The following is a 26,286-nucleotide window of genomic DNA, read 5'->3' as shown; positions in this document are numbered from 1 at the left end:
AACAAACAATCCAATTAAAAATGGGCAGAAGACGTGGACATTCCTCCAAAGAAGACATACAGATGGCCAACCGACACAAGAAAAGATGATTAACATCACTAATCATCAGGGAAATACAAATCAAAACCACAACAACATTTCACCTCACACATGTCAGAATGGCTAAAATCAAAAACACAAAAACAACAAGTGTTAGAGAGGATGTGAAAAAAAAGGGAACTCCTGTGGACTGTTAGTGAAAATGCAAACTGGTGCTGCCACTATGGAAAACAGTATAGAGATTCCACAAAAAATTAGAAATAGAACTGCCATATGATAGAGTAGTATCTATTCACACTATTGGAATACAGAAAATACTAATTTGGAAAGATATATGCACCCTTATATTTACTGCAGCATTATTTGCAACAGCCAAATTATGGAAGCTCCCCGAGTGTCCACCAATAGACGAATGGATAAAGATATGGGGGCACCTGCTGGCTCAGTCAGAAAAGCATGCAACTCTTGATCTTGGGGTTATGAGTTCAAGTCTCATGTTGGGTACAGAGATTACCTAAAATAAGTAAACTTAAAATATATATATATATATTACATACACACGCACAAACACACAGGAATATTACTCAGCCATTAAAAGAAATGAAAACTTGCCACTTGCAAAAACATGAATGGATCCAGTTATTATAATGCTAAATGCAGTAAGTCAGTCAGAGAAAGACAAATACCTATTATTTCATTCATATTTGGAATTTAAGGGGAAAAAAAAAACGAACAAAGAAAAAAAGACAAATCAAGAAACAGACTCAACTACAGAGAACAAACTGTTGGTGGGGTGGGGGATGTGTGAAATAGGTGAAGGAGATGAAGATTAACACTTACCCTGATGAGAACTGAGTAATATACAGAATTGCTGAATCATCATATTGTACACCTGAAGCTAATATAACGATGTATGTTAACTATACTGGAATTAAAATTTTTTTAGTTTTAACAAAAACAAAAGAATGTAAGTAACATCACCACCTCTTGCCTGGGCCCCTCAATAATATATTTTACATCTTTGTCAATGATAGCTGGGAAAGCCTTACAATCATTCACAAGGATTTCCGTACAGGTTTGTCTAGAACATACACTCGGTGAGGAAAATGGCCAACTGAATTATCACAACAATTTTTTTTTCTGAACCTCTTCCCACCCCCAGGCTATATAGCTGATTTCAAGTATGTTAAATGCACTTATGATCCAGCTCTACTGTTCTTTTTTACAGCTGGTCTGGTCTCATATCCTTCCAATCCATTCACCACGATGCTGTTGCCAGAGAGTGACCTTTCTAAAACAGAAATCTCATGTTATTCCTCACCTTCAACGGCTCCCCATAATCAACAGGATCAAGTCCTTAGTACAGAAAAGCCAAGAGGGGTAGGGTAAGAAGGAAGGGACACAAAGCAGATGAGGACGGGGGAGGGGAAGTAATGACAACTTTGCCTATATCGTTAGTTTCACCTCTCAGAAGGCCTGCCATTCAAATTTTATAGTCTAATTCCAAATTATTTTCAATCTTTGATATACTTGTGTCTTTTATCATTTGCTTCTCCTTCTGCTGTAATAACCCAACCCCACTTCTCACACACGAACCTGTTAAGCTTTTTAAGTATTTACTTACCTTAACAACCGAGAACTATATACAGCAGATGAGACTGAGAAAATTAGAAGCTGCATTGAGAAACTGCTCATCCTGATTACCAAGAAAAGAAAACCTAAACTAAAACTTGTAACATATTTCCCAGCATGAAAAAGGGGTGTCAGATATTAAAAAATTGTTATTACAAAAAAAAAAAAAAAGAAAGAAAGAAAAAAGAACAGTTACTATCAATATTGTACCATCAGGTACACTGGTTTTGTTTTTTTTTTTAACTAGTCTAGAAATATAATTAGCATTTCAATAGGAAAATGCATTCCAGGTTCCAAAATAATTTGCAAATCAATTTTGGAACACAGTTTGGTCAGAATATTTTAAATACACATCAAATTTAGACTCTAACAAAGATGGCATTTCAAATCAGTGAAGAAAGATGAACTGTTCAATAAATGGTGATGGGACAAATGGTAGCATTTTAGCATCTAGGAAAAAATAAAGTTGGATCCATACCTCACACTGTATTACCTGGATACATTCCAAATGTATCAAAGATTAAACTGTAAAAAAAAAAAGAAACCATAAAAACACTAGAGGAAAATGTGAAAGAATTCCTTTACTAACTTTGGAGTAGGGAAGGCCTTTCTAACTAATGGTTCAAAATGAAAGACAAGATTAATAAATTCACCTAAATAAAAATAAAAAACTTCTGCATGGTAAAAAGCCCCATAAGCAAAGACTAAACTGGGGGGTAGAGGGGGACTAGCCCAACTCCTATCACAAAAGCCTAGTGAATGAGGGGCACCTATGAAAGCTCCAACAAATCAAAAAGAAAATGATCAACAACCAAAGAGAAAAAACATATTAATAGACCAGAAAGAGAAAAATACAACTTGTCTTTAAAAATATAAGATGTTCAGCTTCACTCACAATGAGAGAAATGCAAAATAACTGCTCTGAGATACCAATTCTCACCTACTGAATTACCAACGGATATGGAGAATAAGTTTTTCATTCATTGTGCCAAAAACAGAAATTGGTACAATCAATGGGGAAAACAATTGGGAAATAGCTATCAAATTAACTACAAACTCTGACCCAACAGTTCTACCCTGGGAATTAATAATCCTACTGATGTACATATGTATGACATGTATATAAGCATTAGTTATAAAAGCAGAAGATCAAAAAGTTTATCAACAGGTGACTGATTACATAAAAAAAGAGAGCTTTATACTGGTAATAAATTGTTCAGTGGAAAAATTAAGATGCAAAAGAGTATGTATAATATTCATCCACCCGCATAAAAATTAAGATAAAATATTTCTTTATTCATATTTATTTGCATATAAGAAAAAAACCCTAGAGGATATACAAATAAGTAATAACAGCAACTGTATCAACAGCAGGAAAGTTGTTGAGAAACTAGGCAGAGGGTCAAAGCAACAGGAGCAAGGGTTTCTCTAATATTTTTTAAAATTTTGTACAATGTGACTGTATAACAGTCTAAACATTACAATTGTATATAAATAAATTTATGTAGAGCTAGGCAAAAACATTTTATTCTTCCCTTTTATTTACTCATGTCATTCTTCTTTTCCATGCCAAAAATGCTTTAAAGGTGGCTGCCCAAAATGAAAGTGTACTCACAGGAGTTACAACCTCTACTTTATAAGTTTCTTCATCAGTTAATTTTCATAGTATGCCGAAGTTTGATAAATTCATGACTACATATTTAAGAATGGTACAGAGTTATAAAGAAATATGGATTTCTCAGAGAAAGGTAACTAAAACTGGAGATGTAAATGAAATATACATGAGGGTCCTCAGGAAAGCACACCAAAATTTTAAGACAAAAGTCAGCATTTCTCTATATTCAAGCAACAAAAATCCTCAGGGTGTTAATATTAACATTCACTAGAAGTATCACCTGTCCAGCAATACAAAAAAGGGAAAAAGGGTCTAAAACATCAGAGTTAAGCTCTAACAATCAAAAAAAAGCAGCTTATTTTTCCAAAAATAATTTCTACTATAAGAAAATTATACCTAATTAAAAAATTAAGGTTTTAATTAGAAGTATGTGGCCCATTCTACATTAAAAAAACGTTTAGAGTCACCTGATGGCTCAGTCGGTTAAGAGTCCAGCTCTCAATTTCAGCTCAGTTTCAAGATCTCAGGGTCATGAGATCAAGCCCGGATTCTGACTCTGTGCTAGGTGTGGAGCCCTCTCTCTCTCTCCCACTACACCCCAAGTCGCACTCTCTCTCTCTCTCAAAAACAAAAAGCTTGAAAGTTTGTCCATAAAGTAGCAAGGAAGATTCATAAATTACATCCTTTACTATCAAAAATATGTGAGCAGTAAACATTTAATTTGATATAATAATATGAACTACCAGATATTTTTAAATACTCTCCACTCTAGTTTTCAATAAAAAAATTTTTAGAAGTCTCTGTACTTACCCCCATTATCTGTTCTTTTTAAAGCTCCATCCTTATGAGGACACAGTTCACATCTCTATTTTTAAAAAAGAAAGAAAACAAATATTTTACAGATTACCAAAATGTAACATCTTCCCTATAACCTCAAAACTATTAAAATTTGGTAGCAGGGGCACCTGGGTGGCTCCAGTCAGTTAAGCATCTGCCTTCAGCTCAGGTCATGACCTGGGATGGAGTCCCACATCGAGCTCCCTGCTCAGCGTGGAGTCTGCTTCTCCCTCTCCCTCTGCCCTTCACCCCTACTCATGCTTGCTCTTTCTCTCACAAAAATAAGTAAATAAAATCTCTTAAAAAAAAAAAAAAAAAAGGAAAGAAAGAAAGAAAGGTAGAGCTAGTACAACTATTTCTTTTCACTACTGATAGGAGACAGATACAATTATAAAAATAATAAAAAGCATAGTTCCAATGATACTGTCTTACTATGAAGAATATGTTCCTAGAGGTCACACCTGAGTATTTATTATTATTTATTATGCTCTTCAAAGAGGTTTTGCAGCATATAATATAGTAATATAAACAAATTACGAAGGAAAGTAAGAGAAGAAAATTAAGATAAAATAGTGAATAAAGGGGCGCTTGGGTGGCTCAGTGGGTTAAAGCCTCTGCTTTCGGCTCAGGTCATGATCTCAGGGTCCTGGGATCGAGCCCCACATCAGGCTCTCTGCTCAGCAAGGAGCCTGCTTTCCTTCCTCTCTCTCTGCCTGCCTCTCTGCCTACTTGTGATCTCTGTCTGTCAAATAAATTAACAACAACAAAAAAAAAAGTGAATAACTAATAAAGCATAAGCCATTAGATCCTGTATTTGTTTTCCAGTATTTCACTCTCCCGATTTTCCTCTAACCTCTTTGGCAACGCATTTCTGATCACTATGTCTAAACTTTAAATGAGGTAGTTCCTCAGGGCTCCACCTTAAGATGCCTTCTCATTGCATCTTAAACACTACACAATCTCCTACTTTCCATAAATCTGTTACCAACTAAATTACAAGTGTGCCAGTGACTCTAAAATTTTACCTCCTATTCAGCTCTATCTTTGGATCCATATATAAAACATTCAGAATTGAAATGGTACTTTAAGCACCGTCCTCAATCTGTGGCAACGAATGCTCTTCCTACAGTATTCCCTATCTTTTTTTTTTAAGTTTATTAACTTTTTCTAATAATCTCAACACCAAACATGGGGCTTGAACTCAAGACCCCACAATCGAGAATCGCATGCTCTTTTGACTGAGCCAGCCAAATGCCCTTTCCTTATCTTTGTAATGATACACCCAACCACCTATTGCCAATACAAGACACCTAGACATCATCTTTTGACAGCTTCACCCTACTCTCTAACTCATACTTAATGAAACAGTACATTTTGCCAATTCATCCTCCTGAGTACTGGTGAGATTTGACTACCTTTCTCCATGTACACTACTATTAGCCCACTGCAAGCCAAAATCACGTTTCATCAGGACCACTTCAGGGATGCCCACTCAGTAGTCTCCCCATACTTACTCTTACCTATACCACCAATCCAGAGTGAACTTCAACAAAAATGTAGGTCCAAGTATACGACTACACCACTTAATAAACATTTTAATGGTCTCCCTACATGATCTAGCCCCTACTTACTTCCACAATCTTCTCTTTCCAACATCTCACTGTCTAGGCAATACTGCCTTTTCCTCTTTCACTTCTTGTTTCCTTTTAAATAAACTCTATGCCCAACATGGGTCTTGAACTCATGTTCAAAAGTCACATGCTCTATTGACTGAGCCATCCAGGTGCCCCTCTTCCTTCACGTCTATAAATACTCCAAAGTTCATTCATGCTTCACCCCTTAAATGTGCTGTTTTTACTTTCTACCCATAATGCCTGTCCTAGACCTCAACCCTCTTTCACAGCTAGATAACTTCTATTCATTTTTTACCACTAATTCAGTAAGACTTGTCTTGTAAAGCTTGTCCTTTTTTTTTTTTTTTTTTTTTAACTAATCTCTACACCCAGTGTGGACTCTTGGCTTCAGCTCAGGTTATGATCTCATGGTCATGAGATCAAGCCTTGTGCTGGGCTCCATGCTCAGCACTGAGCGTGCGTAAGATTCTCCCTCCTACTCTCTCTGCCCCACCCTCCACTCATGCGTGCTCTTTCTCTTTCTCTCTTGCAAAAATGAAAATAAAATTGTAAGAACTGTATATAAAAGAAGGGCGCCTGAGTGGTTCAGTCAAGCATCTGCCTTCAGCTCAGGTCCCGATCCCAGGGTCAGGTTTCCTGTTCAGCAGGGAGTCTGCTTCTCCCTCTCCCTCTGCCCATTCCCTCTGCTTGTGCTCTCTCTCTCAAATAAATCTTTTTTTAAAAAATGCATTAAAAGTCTAACTGTATAACCATGAGAGAAATAATGGTATATTCACATAAATTTATGGAGAAAAATAAACCCTAAGATACACAAAATATGATTAACAGGACTATGGTGAAGATGGTAAGATTATGAGTTTATTTCTTTATTCTAAAATACTGTTTTATAATTTAAAGTTTTGTACAGATACACTACTACATGTCATGTCTTCCTACTAAAAACAAAAATAGGGGCGCCTGGGTGGCTCAGTGGGTAGGGCCTCTGCCTTTGGCTTAGGTCGTGATCTCGGGGTCCTGGGACTGAGCCCCACATTGGGCTCTCTGACCAGAAGAGAGCCTACTCCCCGCCCCCACCTGCCTCTCTGCCTACTTCTGATCTCTCTGTCAAGTAAACAAATAAAATCTTTAAAAACATAAAATAAAATAAATTGATAATATGAGACTTCAGAGAAAAAAAAGTACAGGAAAAGAATGTCAAATTATAGTTAAAAGATTATACCATAACTCAGGAAGGATCTGGTATCAGGGACCCTGAACCAGAGAGACTCCAGATCTTATAGTAAACCAATTCAAACTGAAAAGTTTTAATTTTTTTTATTTAAATTCAATTAACATACAGTGTATTATTAGCAGGCTCTCCACTGAGCAGGGAGCCCAACACAGGACTCAATCCCAGGACCCTGGGATCATGACCTGACCTGAAGGCAGACACTTCACCAACTGAGCCACCCAGGTGCCCTTGATTAAGAGTCTTTTTTTTTTTTTAATAAGACTTTTATTTATTTATTTATTTGACAGACAGAGATCACAAGTAGGCAGAGAGGCAGGCAGAGAGAGAGAGAGGAGGAAGCAGGCTACCTGCTTGAGCAGAGAGCCAGATGCAGGCCTCGATCCCAGGACTCAGAGATCATGACCTGAGCCGAAGGCAGAGGCTTTAACCCAATGAGCCACCCAGGCGCCCCAAGAGTCTCTTATAATAAATTTGTCTGCCTCTCTGATTTCATCTTGTCCCCATGATCCTCTGTTTTGTCAAACTGGAAAGTTTTATAAGGCAGGATGCAGTCAAACATGTTATTATGACAATTCCACAGATTCATTATGATTTTAGTAAGAAGCAGTGTTAAAAGGTACAAGTTGGGGTTGGGGCAGAGGAAAAAAATAAAAATTTCCTGTGAAAAGGAACACAGATTATAAGGAAATCAAACAAGCAAGCAAGCACGCATTGAAGATCTCATATTTTACAAAGGAAAAAAAAAGAAAGCCCAAACAAGTGCAAGTCATACAAGATGGCTCTTTCTTCACTACATCATGTAGTACAGTAAGAAATGATGCAACTATTTTCCATCTTTAGAATGTAGAGATTAATTTCCAAATACTTTTTCTACTTTATCAAATTCTTTTGCCAAAAGATAAAACCCACTACAATTCACTAATAGACAAGTTCACCCAAAATACTGACCCTCTGGGAGGCTGTGGTTATGTAACAACAGTCCAATATACTGGTCTACCCAGTCTGTGATTACCATCATATTACAAGATACAGCAAGGAAATAACTGGAAATACTACTATATAGTGGAAAGAAAAAATAAAATGATAAAAGAATAAGGTTTTAGGTTTGATCCTCCTCATAATAAAAGACGTAATTGTGGGCATAAGGCAGTATCTATATAATAAAATATTTACCATCATCTTTTTTTAGAAAGATTTTATTTATTCGAAAGAGAGAGAGAGAGTGCACATGCACAAGCAGGGGGAAAGGCAGAGGGAGAAGCAGACTCCCCGTCGAGCAAGGAGCCAGGGCCCAATCCTAGAACCCTGATAGGACCTGAGCCAAAGCTAGATGCTTTAACTAACTGAGCCACTTAGGCACTCCTCTCTTTTTTTAAGATTTTACTTTTGAGGGGCGCCTGGGTGGCTCAGTGGGTTAAGCCTCTGCCTTCGGCTCAGGTCATGATCTCAGGGTCTTGGGATCAAGCCCTACGTTGGGCTCTCTGCTCAGCGGGGAGTTTGCTTCCCCCTCTCCCTCTGCCTGCCTCTCTGCCTACTTGTGATCTCTGTCTGCCAAAAAAAGATTTTACTTTTGAGGTGTCTGGGTGGCTCAGTTGGTTAAGCATCTAACACCTGATATTGGCTCAGGTCACGATCTCAGGGTCATGAGATCAAGCCCCTTATCATTAAGATTCTCTCCCTCTCTCACAAGGGGAGGCAGGGCGAGGTGGGGGGGGGGTCTTCTTTTTGGGCATCTGTGATCCTAGGGTCCTAGGATCAAGCCCCATGTGGGGATCCCTGTTGGCAGGGAGTCTGCTTGTCATTCTCCCTGTCCCCTTCCCTCTCTGCCTCTGCCCCTACCCCCACTTGAGCTCACTTTCTCTCTCAAATAAATAAAATCTTTAAAAAAAAAAAAAAAAAGGAAAATATTTTATTTTTTAGTAATCTCCACATCCAACACGGGGCTCAAACTCACAACCCCAAGATCAAGAGTCACATGGGTTAGGGTTAGGGAATGAACAGATCTAAAATAACCTATCTTTTCTTTTACAAAGACTTATGGCTACTACAGTAGAAATGAGCACCTCTTAGTACCAAGGCTGTGGTCTCCAAAGAGCATTTCCCAAAGTCACCAGGACTCCTGAGAAATGTATATGATCCCTGTCTAGGTCAAGCAAGCTCGAGATAACTTGTTCTATAAAATAGGAAGGAAGCTATAAAAGACTATTTTATTTATGTCAAAAGAACTCATCAGCCAACCTAAAGAGGTTCCTAGGCCAAAGATTAAATCACTTAAGGCCAGGGCCCCTGGGTGGCTCAGTCAGTTCAGCAACTGCCCTTAGCTCGGGTCATGATACCAGGGTCCTGGGATCAAGATCCACATCAGGCTCCCTGCTCAATGGAGAGTCTGCTTCTTCCTCTCCTTCCCACTCATGCCTTCTCTTGCTATTTCTGTCCCTCTCAAACAAATAAATAAAATTTTTTAAAAATGAGAAATAACTTAAGGCCAAAAAAGATAATAACTGCAATGAACTAAAACATACCAAATTTTGTAAATATTATAATAAGCTGATAAGGATAAATAAATCAATAAAGGATAAAGTTTTAAGTTTGATCTTCCTTATGTGACAGATACAACTGTGGCATAAAGTATCTGCAGGATAAAACATTTACCATCATCATTTCTTTTTTTCTTAAAATGTATTTCCAAAACAGTTAAGTAAGCTTATAAAAGACAAACCCTTACAACACAAGTAAGCAGCCAGATTTTGGTTTCTCACCTGTAGTCAAAACCTGGAAGGGACTAGCACAGTAAGTTTTCTTTAAAAAAAAAAAAAAAAAAGATTTTAGGGGCGCCTGGGTGGCTCAATGGGTTAAAGCCTCTGTCAGCTCAGGTCATGATCCCAAGGTCCTGGGATCAAGCCCTGCATCGGGCTCTCTGCTCAGCAGGGAGCCTACTTCCTTCTCCCTCTTTCTCTGCCTGCCTCTCTGCCTACTTGTGATCTCTATCTGTCAAATAAAATAAATAAAAAATATTTTATTTATTTTTTTGACAGAAAAAGACAGAGCAGAAGCAGGGGGAGAGGGATAGAGAAAAGCAGGCTTCCCACTGAGGAGGGAGCCTCACGCAGGGCTCAATCCTAGGACTGGGATCATGACCTGAGCCAAAGGAAGCCGCTTAAGAGACTGAGCCACCCATGTACCCAAAGTCTCCCTTTTTTTTTTTTTAAAACTTTCAGCCTGAAGACAAGCCACGATCAGCTGATAGAGACTCATACAGTCTTAGTATCTGAAGAACTAGAATATAAAGTTTAGAGCAACAGGGAAAGTAAGGTCTGGATCCATACAAAGAGAGAACCAAGAGGGGAGCCCCAAATTTTTATGTATAGAATCTGCCCAACTCAGGGTGCCTGGGTGGCTCGGTGGGTTAAGCCTCTGCCTTCGGCTCAGGTCATGATCCCAGGGTCCAGGATGGAGCCCTACATCGGGCTCTATGCTCAGGAGGGAGCCTGCTTCCCTACCTCTCTTTTTGCCTGCCTCTCTGCCTACTCGTGATCTCTGTCAGATAAATAAATAAATAAATAAATAAATAAATAAATCTGCCCAACTCTCTCACTAACCTTGGAACATCCATGCACAGAACAAGCTAGAGCCCAACTAAGGAAAAAAGAAATAAAATTAGATTTTAGCAATTCTCAAAATACATAATGGTGTGAGTCCAACCAAATCAATTGCCTGAGAAAAACAGTTATCAATTTCTTCAGAGGAATATAACAGAATCCAGAACTCTCCACATACAACATTCACAATGTTTAGAAAACAATCCAAGTGGTGCACCTGGGTGGCTCAGTCAGTTAAGAGTCTGACTTTGGCTCAGGTCACAGTCTTGGGTCCTGGGACAGAGCCCCACACCAGACTGCTCAGAAGGCAGTCTGTTTCTCCCACTGCCCCTACCCCTCATGCTAGCTTATTGTCTCTCTCAAATGAATAAAATCCTTAAAGAAAAAAAAATAAAGAAAGAGAACAATCCAAGTTACCTGATCTAGTAAGAAATAGACTGCTAACCAAGCTTAAAACAATCAATGAAAGTCAACCAAACCTAAGATGACCGAAACACTGGAATCAGGCTTTTAATAACTACTGTAACTGACTTTTAAGAGAAAATAAAAATGTACCTATATTAAGTGAAACAGGAAATCTCAGCAAAGTAAAAGACACTATAAAAAAGAAATAGGGGTACTTGAATGGCTCAGTCAGTTAAGCATCCAACTCTTGATCTCAGCTCAGGTCTTGATCTCAGAGTCGTGAAATGGAGCCCCAACTAATGCTGGGCATGGAGCATACGTAAGATTCTCTCTCCCTCTGCCCCTCCCCCACCTCTTCCTCGCCCCCCCCCAAAATATATGTGTATACACATACACACACACATACATGAAGTGAAACATTTACTGGGCAGCTTAACAACAAAATCAAGATGATGAAGGAAAAATATCAGTGATTCTGAAGCTACATTATCTCTAATCTTTAATCTGAAAAAAGGAAAATAGTGGGAAAAAAATGAACAAGCCTTCACCTATGGAAGAGTGTCAAGAAATCTAACATGTATAATTGATGGTGTGGAAAACTGGTGAGGAGGAAGAGAATATGGAATATGGGAATACGGCAAGAAGTCAGTCCTGAAAAACACTGAATAAAATTTTGATTTGAAAACAGAGAACTTTATAGATTCAAAAAAGCTCAGTGAGCCCCAAGTACCCAAACTGCTTGCTGACAAGAAAACAGAGGCAAGAATGTCATCAAGGAGCCAAAAGAAAAGGACACATCAAATAAAGGGGAACAGTTTTAAAATAAATGGCTGAATTCTCATCATAAAATATGGAAGTCAAAAGAGAGTGACACAAAATCTTCAAAGTACTTCAAAAAAAACAACTGCAGTTCAGTTCAACCCAGAATTCTACATCCAACTAATATGTCCTTCAAAAATTAAGGTGAGGGGGGCGCCTGGGTGGCTCAGTGGGTTAAGCCTCTGCCTTTGGCTCAGGTCATGATCTCAGGGTCCTGGGATCCCCCGCCTGACTCTCTGCATACTTGTGATCTCTGCCTGTCAAATAAATAAATAAAATATTTTTTAAAAAAAATTAAGGTGAGGGACACCTGGGTGGCTCAGTCGGTTGGGCATCTGCCTTCGGCTCAGGTCATGAGCCCAGAGTCCTGAGATCGAGTCCTACATCAGGCTCCTTGCTCAGCAGGGAGCCTGCTTCTCCCTCTACCTGCCACTCCCCCTACTTGGTACACTCACTCATTCTCTCTCTCTCTCTCTCTGACAAGTAAATAAATAAATATGAAAAAGAAAAAAAAAAAAAAGGAAGGTAAACAGGTATTTTCACACAAAAGGCAGCAAACAGAATTCATCACCAGAAGGCATGGACTACAACAAAGGCTAACAGAAATTCTTCATAATGAAGGAAAATGGTACTAAAATGGAAATGCAAATCCTGAGGAAGCAAAGAACAGGACCACAAATGATGAATATCTGGAAAACATAGAAGAATTTTAGCCTTAAATTCTTTTTTTTTTTTAAGATTTTATTTATTTATTTGAGCGAGAGAATGAGAGAGAGAGCATGAGAGTAGAGAGGTCAGACTTCCTGCTGAGCAGGAAGCCTGATGTGGGACTCGATCCCAGGACTCCAGGATCATGACCTGAGCCAAAGGCAGCTAGCTGCTCAACCAACTGAGCAATCCAGGGACCCTAGTCTTAAATTCTTAAAAATACAAATGATTATTCAAAGCAAAAATTATAATATTGTTTTCTGGGGTTTATAAGCGAGATCTAATACATATGACAATAGCATAACTGAGCAAACAGAGCTTATGTCAAAGAATCTCTATGACTCCAAGATGTCCATACATTTACAAAGGGGTATAATATTAACGGTAAGGGGTACTCTATATAGAAAATAAGAAGGTAAGGAAATATATTGAAATTACTACTAAAATTCTAAGAAATGAACACAAAGAGAAACAGCTTTACAAAATTCATGCATTAAAAATTCTACCCAACAAAAACTTAAGTTGGACCCCTTATTTATATCATACATAAAAGTAACTCAAAATGGATCATATACTTAAATGTAAGAGCTAACACTACAGAACTCTTAAAATGAAATTTCATGACCTAGGAGTGAACAGTGATTTCCCAGATACAAGTGAAAAGCTGGTCCTTTGGAAAAATCAACAAAGTTGATAAACCTCTAGCAAAATGGATATAAAACATACACATAAATTACCAGTATGAACAGGACTGCCCTTCTCAGTGCTATCTAATTCCTAAAGATAGCTAACATTGCTCCAGGTGGCCTTCATATGCAAACCAACCAATCCAGAGCCCATAGCCCCAACCATCTATATTTTGTACTCTGGCCACAATATTCCCCTACCATAATCACCCCCAAGGGTAAGTACCAGACAACTATGGACAGCCCCTAAGCCCCAGACCCTTGAAATTATTCAAACTAGACCAATCCTAAACCTGGTCATCATTCCTTTCCATGGAAACCAAAACGAAGATCTTGCTTGCCTTCATTCTCATAATTTACAAATTTATAATTTTTTTTAAAGACTACTTATTTAACAGAGATCACAAGTAGGCAGAGAGGCAGGCAGAGAAAGAGAGAGGGGGAAGCAAATACCCCACTGAGCAGAGCCCAATGCAGGGCTGGATCCCAGTACCCTGGGATCACGACCCGAGCTGAAGGTAGAGGCTTTAACCCACTGAGCCACCTAGGCACCCCACAGCTTTATAATTGTTTTTTTAAAGATTTTATTTATTTATTTGACAGACAAGAGATCACAAGTAGGCAGAGGCAGGCAGAGAGAGAGGGGGAAGCAGGCTCCCCACTGAGCAGAGAGCCTGATGCGGGGCTTGATCCCAGGACCCTGAGATCATGACCTAAGGCGAAGGCTGAGGCTTTAACCCACTGAGCCAGCCAGGCGCCCCAACTTTATCATTTTTAATGGGAGTCCTCTCCTGATCTGTCAGCCTTACTGCCATACTTAGATAATAATAAAACCTACATTTTTAAACAGTCTGATAAAGGTCATTAATAAAAAGCCTACAGATGACAGACATCATAATTAATGGTATGAAGCTAAATGCCTTCCCTAAAGAATGGAAACAAGACTTAGGTAAATGTATTAATTAATTAATTAATTAATTAATAAAAAGAATGCAAAGTGGAAAGAGGTAAAAATTATAACATGATCATCTCCTACAGATATCTGATTTACCTACCAAAAATATTCATAGAATTAATGAGTTACGTAAGGTTGTGATGAGACAAAGTCAATATACATAAGTCAATTCTATTTCCGTATGCTAAGAACAAATAATTAGGAAACTGAATTATTTTCTTTTTTTTTTTTTAGGTTTTATTTATTCATTTAACAGAGAGGGAGAGTACAATCAGGGAGAGCAGCAGGCAGAGTGGGAGGGAGAAGCAAGCTCTCTGAGCCAGGAGCCAGATGTGGGACTCAAACCCTGAGCCCAAGGCAGCCGCTTAACAAACTGAGCCACCCAGGTGTCCCAGGAAACTGAATTCTTAAAATACCACTTACAGTAGCATCAAATAACAGGAAAATTCTAAAAAACATTTTTTAAACAAAAGACACACAAGACCAAAGCCTGAAAACTAGAAAATATTGCTGAGAAAACAAAGATGACCTAAAGAAATGGAGATAATACAATGTTAATGGAAAGGAAGACTCAATGCTGTTAACATGTCAATTCTCCTCAAACTAATCTATAGATTAAAAGTAAAGGTTATCATAATTCCATCAATCTTTTTGAGGTGATGGAAAAGCTAGTATTTTTTTTTAATTTTTATGTATTTATTTGAAAGAGCGAGAGTGTGTGCAAGGCCAGAGGGAGAAGGAAAAGCAGACTCCCCACTAAGCAGAAAGCCAGGTATGGGGCTTGATCCCATGACCTCGAGATCATGACCTGAACTGAAGGCAGATGCTTAACCAACTGAGTCACCCAAGCGCCCCTGTTAAAGCTAATACTGAAATTTATATGGAAATGCTAAAAACTTCAAGTATACAGAGCAATCTTGAAAAGGATGAAAAAGGTTACTAGACTTACAAATTGGACTTCAGGAGTTACTATAAAATACAAATAATCAAATTAGTATTGTAATGATATAAGGATAGGCAAATAGATCAATGGAACAGAATGAATATTCCTGAAATAGAGCCCCCTTATGCAGCCAAGTGCTGTTTCACCAAAACAAGTCAGTGAGGAATGGAGACTCTTTTCAACAAATGATGCAGGAACAACTGGATATCCAGATACAAAAACAAAAACACCTACAAAAGTTAATTTGAGATTCATTAGAGACCTAAACATAAATCACCAAAAGCAAAGGAAACTACATTCAGGATTTCAGGGTTAGGCGAAAGTGTCTTAGCACAAACACAGTACACAATAAAGACAAAAGAAAAAACTGACAAAATTAGACTTCATCAGACTTACATATTTCTGCTCATTAAAAGCACAGTTAAGGGGCGCCTGGGTGACTCAGTGGGTTAAAGCCTCTGCCTTAGGCTCAGGTCATGATCTCAGGGTCCTGGGATCGAGACCCGCATCGGGCTCTCTGCTCAGCAGGGAGCCTGCTTTCTCCTCTCTTTCTGCCTGCTTCTCTGCCTACTTGTGATCTCTGTCTGTCAAATAAATAAATAAAATTAAAAAAAAAAAAAACAGTCTCAGAGAAACTTTTTACAAAGCATTTATCTAACAAAGGACTAGTATCTAGGACATAAAAGGACCTTTTACAATTAAAAAAAAAGACAAGGAATAAAGAAAGAAAAAGGAGCAAAGGAAGGGAAAGGGCTAAAGGTCTGAGCAGACTCTTCCCAAAAGAAAAGACACGAATGGGGGACACCCAGGTGGCTCAGTTGGTTAAGCGGCTGCACTGAGCTTGGGTCATGATTCCAGGGCCCAGGATTGAGTCCCACAGCAGGCTCTTGCTCAGCAGGAGCCTGCTTCTCCTCTGCCTCTGCCTGCCTCTCTGCCTGCTTTGCTCTCTGACAAATAAAGAAAATCTTTTAAAAAATAAGCAAATGGTCAATAAGCAAATTAAAATGTGCTCTACATTACTCGTCAGTATGAAAATGTACAATAAAGGCACAATAATACCACTTCTACTTAAGGTTAAGTAAAAGGGGCCAGATTCTACTTTCTGCATGAAATAACAAAAACCTAACAAAATGTATGAAACAATAGCCCACAAGATTTTGGACAAGTAATAAAAGATAATAACTGTGGGAAACAAGAAACAACCGAGGCCAAACATTTGCCCAGCTTACTGCCTTGAGAGTTTCCAAGCCATGGAACAGGGAGAAGTAACCCAGGCAGAGCATGTGGTCTCCCAAAATTGAAGACAGAGCTGGGAGTCCAAGGAAGCCAAGTTGGCTACAGGTCACAAGGGAGACCAACACTGAGTAGAGCTGAAGAGAGAGAAAAATGAAGAGATCTGCAGAGGCTTATTTTAGAAAATGTTGAGCAAGACATCAGCGCTTGCATGTGAGAGAACTACTGAAGGCCAGGGAGAGAACCACCAGACTCAGAAATAACAGCACCAGAACTCACACAAGGATGCAAATAAAGCTTATTCCCAAAAGCCAGCATTTAAAAAAACAAACAAACAACAACAACAACAAAAAAACAATAATTAATACTGTATCAGAGTACTAAGAAGGATTATGCCTCAGAAAGAGATAAAAGTTAACCCTACACTAAACAGAGCTCTGGTCTATCCAAACAAATCATAAAAGCAAGATCCAAAAAGGACAAACTTTTCTAATAACTTAACCATGTCACAGAACAAAGTATAAAAGTATTTTAAGGCATACTAAAATAGAGACATAACAAGATAAAATTCACAATGACTAAAAATCAATACAAACTTAAAAGACATAAATAGAAGGAACAAATTACACCCAACAATGAAACAAAAACCAGTCAGTCACACCAATCTTGAAATGGCAGGTAACAGAATCAGAACACAAATCCTATAAAACAATTACAGTGAATACATTCCATACATTCAAAAATCTGGAAAAAACATTAAATATTGTTAAGTAGAAATATGAAAAAATTTTTTTAAACTTTAAACTTCTAGAAATGAAAACTACAAGGTCAAAGATGAAAAACATACCATGAGATTTACAGCATAAGAACTCGAGTTAATAACTACTAACCAAAATAAAACACACAGAAAAACTACTTTAAAAAATGAAAAGATATCAAAAATAAAAAATTTTTTAAAAAATAAAATAAAAATAAAAATAAAAAATGAAAAGAGAATGGGGCACTTAGCTGACTCAGTCAATATAGCATGTGACTTTTGATCTCAGGGTCATCCAGTTCAGCATACAGTTTACTTAAAAAAAAAACTAATACAGTATAAATCAGCTTTAAGGCAACTTCAAAAGCCAAATATATTTGTATTTGGAGCCACTGAAGAACAGATAATAGAGGGAAAAAAAATTGAAAATCGGAAAAAATGTTAACAATTGGCCACATTTCATGATATCATAAACACATAGAACAAAGCACCTTTTAAATAAACACCGAGCAATGAAACATTAAAAAATGAAAACTGTGAAAAAAAAATGTAAACTGTGTCAACTATACCCAAAGAAAGAAATGTAAACTAAAACATATGATTAAATTGCCAAAAATCAGAGAAAAAAAAAATTCTTTAATAAAACAGCCAGAGAAAATTACATCACAGAGAATGAAAAGAAAGTTAAAGTAGTTATATTAATATCACAGAAAGTAGATTTAAAAATCAGTATTATCGGGGCACCTGGATGGCTCAGTGGGTTAAAGCCTCTGCCTTCGGCTCGGGCCATGATTCCAGGGTCCTGGGATAGAGCCCCACATCAGGCTCTCTGCTCAGCAGGGAGCCTGCTTCCTCCTCTCTCTCTCTCTGCCTGCCTCTCTGCCTACTTGTGATCTGTATCTGTCAAGTAAGTAAATAAAATCTTTATATAAAAATAAAAATAAAATAAAAATAAAAATCAGTGTTATCAAGAAAAATGAGCATCAGGGTGCCTGGGTGGCCCAGTCGGTTAAGTTTTTACCTTCAGTTCAGGTAATGATCCCATGGTCCAGGAACTGAGCCCCACATCGGGCTCCCTGCTCAGTGGGGAGTCTATTTCTGTTTCTCCCCGGCCTCTCTCCCTGCTCATGCTCTTTTTCTCTCTCTCTCCAAAAAAAATAATAATAATAATAATAATAATTTCACAAGGATTTAATGCAGGTGAATTTTATTTGTATTTTTTTGAAGATTTTATTTGTTGTCAGAGAGAGCTCAAGCTGCGGGAGTCACAAAGAGAGGGAGAAGCAGGCTTCCAGCTGAGCAAAAAGCCCAATGCAGGACTTGATCCAAAGACACTAGGATCACGACCTGAGCTGAAGGCAATGCTTAACCGACTGAACCACCCAAGCATCCCTCCACCATGTATTTAAGAGTTTAATACATATTCTTCTCAAAATATTACAAAAATACAAAAACAAATTAAGAGGAAGGAAAATTCCCATAGAATTCCAAAATTCTATGAGGCCAGCATTACTGATACCAAAACCAGATAAAGACACTGCAAGACAAAGACAAGCCACTATCTCTAGTGAATATTAAAGCAAAAACCCTCAACAAAATATTAGTAAACTGAATCCAACAATACATTAAAAAGAAGCATTCACCATGACCAAGTGGGATTTACTCCTGGGATGCAAGTATAGTTCAGTATTTACTAATAAATCAATGTGACATATCATATTAACAGGAGAAAGGATTAACAACAACATGACTATCTCAACAGATGCAGAGAAAGCACTGGACAAAGTACAATATCCGTTCATGATAAAATCCCTCAACAAAGTCGTTGTTCAGGGAACAAATTTCAGCATTATGAAGGCCATATATGGCAAAACTATAGCTGACATCATAGCCAATGGTGAAATACTGAGAGCTTTTCCTATAAGATCACAGACTGAAACAAGTATGCTTACTGTAACCACTTTTATTCAATATATTATCAGAACTCCTGGCTGCAAGTAATCAGACAAGAAAAAGAAATAAAGGGTGCCTGGGTGGCTCACTCAATTAAGTGGCTGCCTTTGGCTCAGGTCCTGATCCCAGCATCCTGGGATCAGTCCCACATCTGGCTCCTTGCTCAGCAGGGAGCCTGCTTCTCCCTCTGCCTGCTGCTCCCCACTGCTTGTGCACTCTGGCGCTCTCACTCTCTCTCTCTGACAAACATAATCTTTAAAAAAAAAAGAAGAAGAAGAAGAAGAGGGCACCTGGGTGGCTCAATCCTTAAGCATCTGGCTTCAGCTCAGGTCATGATCCCAGGGTCCTGGGACAGAGCCCCACATCAGACTCCCTGCTCTGCAGGAAGCCTGCTTCTCCCTCTCCTAGTCCCCCTGCCTGTGTTCCCTCTCTCGCTGTGTCTCTCTCTCAAATCAATCAATAAAATCTTTAAAGAAGAAGAAGAAGAGAAAAACAGACAGAGAGAAAGAAAGAAAGAAAAAGAGAAAAAGAGAAAGCACCTCAGGGCACTTAGGTGGCTCAGTTAGTTAAGCATCTGCCTTCGATTCAGGTCATGACAGCAGAGCCGTGCGATCAAGCTGAGTGAGGCTCCCTACTCAGAGGGAACTGTGACTTCTCCCTGCCCCTCTGCTCCTCAACCAGCTCACACACGAGCTTGCTCTCTCTCTCTCTCTCTCTCTCTCGCTCATTCACTCTCTCAAATAAATAAATGTTTTAAAAAAGAAATAAAAAGCATCCAAATTGGTAAGGAAGAAGTAGAAGTGTCACTAAGAAAACTTTCTAAAGACTCCACCATAAAACTGTAAGAACTGATAAATTTGGTAAATAAGATTAAAAATTACTATCTAGAACAATAGTTGCATTTCTATACATTAGTAATAAAGAAGCAGAAAGAGAAATTTTAAAAAATAATCCCTTTTACAATTACACCAAAAATAAAATACCTAGAAATAAACTTAATGAAGGAGGTGAAAGAGTTGTACTTTAAAAACAGTAAAACACTGATTAAAGAAATTGAAAACATAAAAAAATGGAAAGATATTCCATGCTCAAAGAATGGAAGAACCAATATTGTTAAAATATCCACACTATCCACAACAGCAAGCTATACTCCCTGACAAAATACCAACATTTTTCACATAACTACAATAAAACTAAAATCTGTATGGAACCACAAAAGACTCCAAATGGCCAAAGTAATCTTGAGAGGGAAAAAAAAAACCAAAGCTGAAGGTTATCTATCACAATCCCAGACTTCAAGATATACAATGCTGTAATAATCAAAACAGTATGGTACTGGCACAAAAACAGACACATATATCAGTGGAACAGAAGAGAGAGCTCAAAAATAACCCAAGCTTTTATGGTCAATCAATCTACAACAAAAGATGTAAGAATATACAATGGGGAAAGACAAATGGTGCTGGGGAAACTGGACAGCTACCTGCAAAAGAACAAAACTGACCTCTTTCTTAGTCACACACAAAAATAAACTCAAAATGGATTAAAGACCTAAACGCGAGACCTAAAACCAGAAAACTCTTCAAAGAAAACACTGGCAGTTAATATCTTTGACATCAGCCATAGAAACATTGTTTTAGATATGTCTCCTTGGGCAAAAAAAAAAAAAAAAAAAAAAGCAAATCTAAATAAAAATAAAATAAAAACAAAAATAAACGTTGGGACAACAAAATAAAATGCTTTTGCACAGCTAAGGATAACCTCAACTAAACAAAAAGGGAACCCACTGAATGGGAGAAAATATTTGCAAATGATATATCTGATAAGGGGTTAACATCTAAAATATATAAAGAAATTATACAACTCAACACCAAAAACAACTGATTAGAAGGGGGAAGAAGCCCTGAATGGACATTTCTCCAAAGGAGACATACAGATGGATGACAAACACATGAAAAGATACTGAGTATCATTCACCATCACGGAAATGCAAATCAAAACCACAAGGAGAGAGATATCACCTCACACCTGTCAGAATGGCTAAAATCAAAAACACAAGAAAGAAGAACTAGTTAAGATGAGGAGGGAAATAAAACCTCATACACTGTTGTTGGGAAGGCAAACTGATGCAGCCACTATGGAAAACAGTATGAAGGCCTCAAAAAGTATTATACCGATCAGTTATTCCACTTCTGGGTATTTACCCAAATAAAATAAAAACACTAATTCAAAAAGATACGTGAAACAAAAAAGATATATGCACCTCTATGTTTACAGCAGCATTATTTACCATACCCAAGATATGTAAGTAACCCACGTGTCCACAGATAGATGAATGGATAAAGGGGTGTGTGTGTGTGTGTGTGTGTGTGTAATGAAGTATTACTCAGCCATAAAAAAAAGAATGAACTCTTTCCATTTGCAACAACAAGAAAGAACATACAGAGTATAATGCTAACTAAAATAAGTTAGACTAGGAAACAGAAATACTATGATTTTGCTTTCATGCAGAATCTAAAAAATAAAACAAAAGAATGAACAAACAAAGCAGAAACAGATCCATAAAACAGAACCATAGAAAACTGGCAGTTGCCAAGGGGGTGGAGGGATGAGTAAAAAGATTAAGGAGATTAATAGTAAGGGGGATTAAAAGTACACTTATCAGGGCGCCTAGGTGACTCAATCAGTTAAGCCTCTGCCTTAGGCTCAAGTCACGATCACAGAGTACTGGGATTCAACCCCACATTGGGCTCCAGTCCACTTCTCCTCGCTCTGCCTCTCTCCCTGACGGCTCTCTCTCTCGTGCTCTCTCAAATAAATACATAAAAATCTTTAAAAAAAAGAAGTACACTTATCTTTTTTAAGATTTTTATTTGAGAAGAAGAAGGAGAGAGAGAAAAAAAGAGCAAGAGCACAACAGCAGGGAGAGAGAAAAGCAGATCTCCCACTGAGCATGGAACCCGACTCAGGACTCCTTAGCTGAAGGCAGATGCTTAACTGACTGAGCTACCCAGTACCCGCAAAGGTACACTTATCTTGATGAGCACTCAGGAATGTATAGAACTGTTGAATTACACTGTACACCTGAAACTTGCATAACACCGTATGTTAACGATACTTCAATAAAAATTTAGAAGTAAAAATCAATATTATCAGGAAAAAAGGGGCTCACGTTACAAACATAAAGGGTTTAACTCATTAAGAAAATACATAAATCCTGGGGCACCTGGGTGGCTCAGTGGGTTAAAGCCTCTGCCTTTGGCTCGGGTCATGGTCCCAGGTCCTGGGATGGAGCCCCGCATCGGGCTTTCTGCTCAGTGGGGAGCCGGCTTCCTCCTCTCTCTCTCTCTCTGCCTGCCCCTCTCTGCCTACTTGTGATCTCTGTATGTCAAATAAATAAATAAAATCTTAAAAAAAAAAAAAAAAAGAAAACATAAATCCTCAACATTATTCACCTCATAACACCTTCAGAACACATGAAGCAACAGTAACAGAACTACAAAAAGAAATGGGAAAACCCAAAACTTTATTTGGAAATTTCAATAAACTTCTTGTCAATTCACAGAACCAGTAAACAGAAAATCAGTAAGAACATACTAAACGTGGGCACATAGGTGGCTCAGCTGGTTAAGCATTTGCCTTTGGTTCAGGTCATGATCCTGGAGTTCTGGGACTGAGCCCCGCATTGGGCTCCCTGATCAACCAGGGGTCTGCTTCTCCCTCTCTCTCTGCCCCTCCCCCTGCTTGTGCTCTGTCTCTCTCTCTCTCTCTCTCTCAAATAAATCTTTTATTTTTTAAGATTTTATTTATTTGGGGGCACCTGGGTGGCTCAGTGGGTTAAAGCCTCTGCTTTCAGCTCAGGTCATGGTCCTAGGGTCCTGGGATAGAGCCCCACATCCGGCTCTATGCTCAGCAGGGAGCCTGCTTCCCTCTCTCTATGCCTGCCTCTCTGCCTGCTTGTGATCTCTGTCAAATAAGTAAAATCTTTAAAAAAAAAAAAAAAAAAAAAGAATTTTATTTATTTGACAGAGAGAGACCATGACAGAGAGGGAACACAAAGTAGGGGGAGTGGGAGAGGGAGAAGCAGACTCCCTGCTGAGCAGAGAGCCCAATGCGGTGTTCCATCCCAGGACCCTGGGATCATAACCTGAGCTGAAAGTAGACACTTAATGACTGAGCCACCCAGGCGCCCCTAAATAAATAAAATCTTAAAAAATGTATATAATAACCTTGAACGATATTATCAACCAGAAGAACATCACCAAAAAATTGACATTAGTGACATTTACAGGACACTCTACACAAACGAGTAAAATATACATTATGTTCAAGGACATATGGAAGATTCACCAAGACAGATCGACATCCAGGCCATGAAACAACTCTTAATAAATTTAAAGGTTTCAGGTAATACAAAGTTTTCTCTGACCAGTGAGTCAAAGAAGAAATCAAAAGAGAAAACAGAAAACTATTTTTAAATGAATTAAAATGAAAATAAAACTTACCAAAATTTGTGGAAGGCAGTTAAAGCAATAATTGAGGGGGAAATTTATAGCACTAAATGCCTATGTTAGAAAAGAAAAATCAATGACTTCACCTTGTACCTGAAGAGATTAGAAGGACAAAAACAAAACAAAAACAAAAACAAAAACAAGAAATAAAGATCAGAGCAGAAATCAATGAAATATAAATAAAAAACTAGAGCAAACTCACTGAAATCAAAGACTAGACTTCCTCCATTTACTGAATGATGGAGATGTACTTTTCCCTCTTACAAAATACAAACAAAAACTGCGGACGTTATAAACAAAACAAATACATTCTGAAACATGTTAAGAAGGCAAATTAGAAACCACAGGACCCAAGGAATAACATGGCAGTGAGGTTACCCAGGTTTTCTTTTTGCCTAATATATCCCACTCTTGGGATATTAAGAATTCAGCAACCTAGAAGCACCAAGCATAGACCCTCCACCAAAAAAGCTCAAACAAAAGGCTTCCTGTTTGTCTGTCTAGATAAACAACTAGGAAGGAATCATTAATTAGCTATGAAGGAAAACTTTTAGACAGTAGATACTCTATCCAGCTTAACATCACAAAAAAAACTGATCTCACCCACTCCTGCAATGGTCAGGTGGGGAATCCACTCTTATGAGACTATGGGTCATCCCAAGACTACCACTGGGGTAGTGTAAGAGCAGGTCAACTAGGGAACCAGAATCTTCAGCTTCACTTGTTAATAAAGAGCATGCCTCCCACCCCCATAGAGACAACAAGGGAAGCCTGGACTTCTGAAGGTACAGCAAGGTAGCTAGGGGTTTCACCAACACAGAGAGGTTAAGTGAGGCCACATCTGCTGTGGAGATCAGGTATAGAGCCATAATTCACAACTCCATTCAGCATTAACAAGCAGCTTCCCTCAAATGCCAACAAAGGCCCAACAGGGAACATGAACCTTATCCCACACCTGGCCAAAGGATACAAGACCCTCAACTCCTCCTGTCAGGCAAGTGTCAGAAAAACCCAGCTAAAACAAGTTCATGTAAAATGCAAAGTCCTATAGCATAACACAAAAATTTCAGGTTTCAATCAAAAATCATGTGTAGGGGCGCCTGGGTAGCTCAGTGAGTTAAAGCCTCTGCCTTCATTCAGCCCAGGTAATGATCTCAGGGTCCTGGGATTGAGCCCCGCATTAGGCTCTCTGCTTGGCAGGTAACCTGCTTCCTCCTCTCTCTCTCTGCCTGCCTCTCTGCCTACTTGTGATCCCTCTCTATCAAATAAATAATAAAATCTTTGAAGAAAAAAGAAATCATGTGTCATAACAAGAACCAGAAGATATCACTGAATGAAAATGACAATCAATAGGTGCCAACACTGAGATATTTGTAATTTTAATACCTGACAAATGTTAGTAACTATCTAATGAAGATTTTAAAGCAGCTATAATAAAAATGACTCAAAGAGGTGCCTGGATGGCTTAGTCCATTAAGCATCTGCCTTTGGCTCAGGTCATGATGCCAAGTCCTGGGATCAAGCCCCAAGCAGGCCTCCCTGCTCAGCAGGGAGTCTCTGCTTCTCCCTCTGCCTGCTGCTCTCCCTGATTGTTCTCTCTCTCTCTCTCAGTCAAATAAATAAAATCTTCTAAAAAATAAAATTAAAAACTAATTTTTTTAAAAAAAAGACTCAAGGACGCCAGGGTGGCTCAGTCGTTGGGCGTCTGCCTTCGGCTCAGGTCGTGGTCCCAAGGTCCTGGGATCGAGCCCCACATCGGGCTGCGTGCTCGGTGGGGTGCCTGCTTCTCCCTCTCCCACTCCCCCTGCTTGTGTTTCCACTCTCTCTCGGTCAAATAAATAAATTTTAAAATCTTAAATAAATAAGTAAATAAATAAATAAAAATGACTCAATAAAGGGCACCTGGCTGGCTTAGTCAGTAGAATACGTGACTCTTCATCTCAGGGTTATAAATTCAAGCCCCACTTTGGGTATACAGATTACTTAAAAATGAAATTTTTAAAAAATGATTCCATGGGGCGCCTGGGTGGCTCAGTGGGTTAAGCCGCTGCCTTCGGCTCGGGTCATGATCTCGGGGTCCTGGGATCAAGTCCCGCATCGGGCTCTCTGCTCGGCGGGGAGCCTGCTTCCTTCTCTCTCTCTCTGCCTGCCTCTCAGTGTACTTGTGATTTCTCTGTCAAATAAATAAAATAAAATAAAAATTAAAAAAATAATAATAATAATAAATGATTCCATGAAGGGAGCCTGGGTAGCTCCGTCATTAAGCATCTGCCTTTGGCTTGGGTCATGATCCCAGGCCCCACATCAGGCTCCCTGGCAGGGAGCCTGCTTCTCCCTCTCTCACTCCCACAGCTTGTGTTCCCTCTCTAGCGGTTTCTCTCTCTCTCTCTCTGTCAAATAAATAAATAAATAAAATTTTCTTTAAAAAAAAAAAAGATGCCATGAGCAATTACAAACACAGAAATGAAATCTAGAAAGCCTCAGCAAAAATATAAAGAACCGCATGGAAATTTTTAGAACTGAAAAGTACACTATGCAAAATAAAAGAGCTCAATGCATGACCTCAAAAGCAGCAATAAGGAAAGAGAATAACAGAATCCATGAACTAGAAGATATAACAACAAAAATCACTCAATGTAAGCAACAGAGAGAGCGAAAAAAGAAAAAAAAAATGAACAGGGGCACCTGGGTGACTCAGTGGGTTAAAGCCTCTGCCTTCAGCTCAGGTC

At 38.6% G+C, this 26,286-nt stretch overlaps 1 protein-coding gene across 13 annotated transcripts in view; it reads right to left on the bottom strand.

The window, feature by feature from the left end:
* Positions 1-26,286, bottom strand: part of MLLT10 (MLLT10 histone lysine methyltransferase DOT1L cofactor) — a 236,313-nt gene that overhangs the window by 171,838 nt on the left and 38,189 nt on the right. For 12 of the 13 annotated variants that reach the window (XM_032349580.1, XM_032349576.1, XM_032349581.1 and 9 more), the window contains one exon: positions 4,097-4,151. In XM_032349580.1, coding sequence (XP_032205471.1) covers positions 4,097-4,151 — 55 coding nt within the window. Of the gene's footprint in view, positions 1-2,149; positions 2,172-4,096; positions 4,152-26,286 lie in introns of those variants that run through there. The other variant, XM_032349587.1, reaches the window with a different exon arrangement.

This window comes from Mustela erminea, chromosome 6 (genome assembly GCF_009829155.1).
Source record: "Mustela erminea isolate mMusErm1 chromosome 6, mMusErm1.Pri, whole genome shotgun sequence".
In the NCBI taxonomy this organism is placed as follows: domain Eukaryota; kingdom Metazoa; phylum Chordata; class Mammalia; order Carnivora; family Mustelidae; genus Mustela; species Mustela erminea.
Note: the sequence above shows the minus strand (reverse complement) of the source record. Positions and strands in the feature narration are given on the sequence as shown.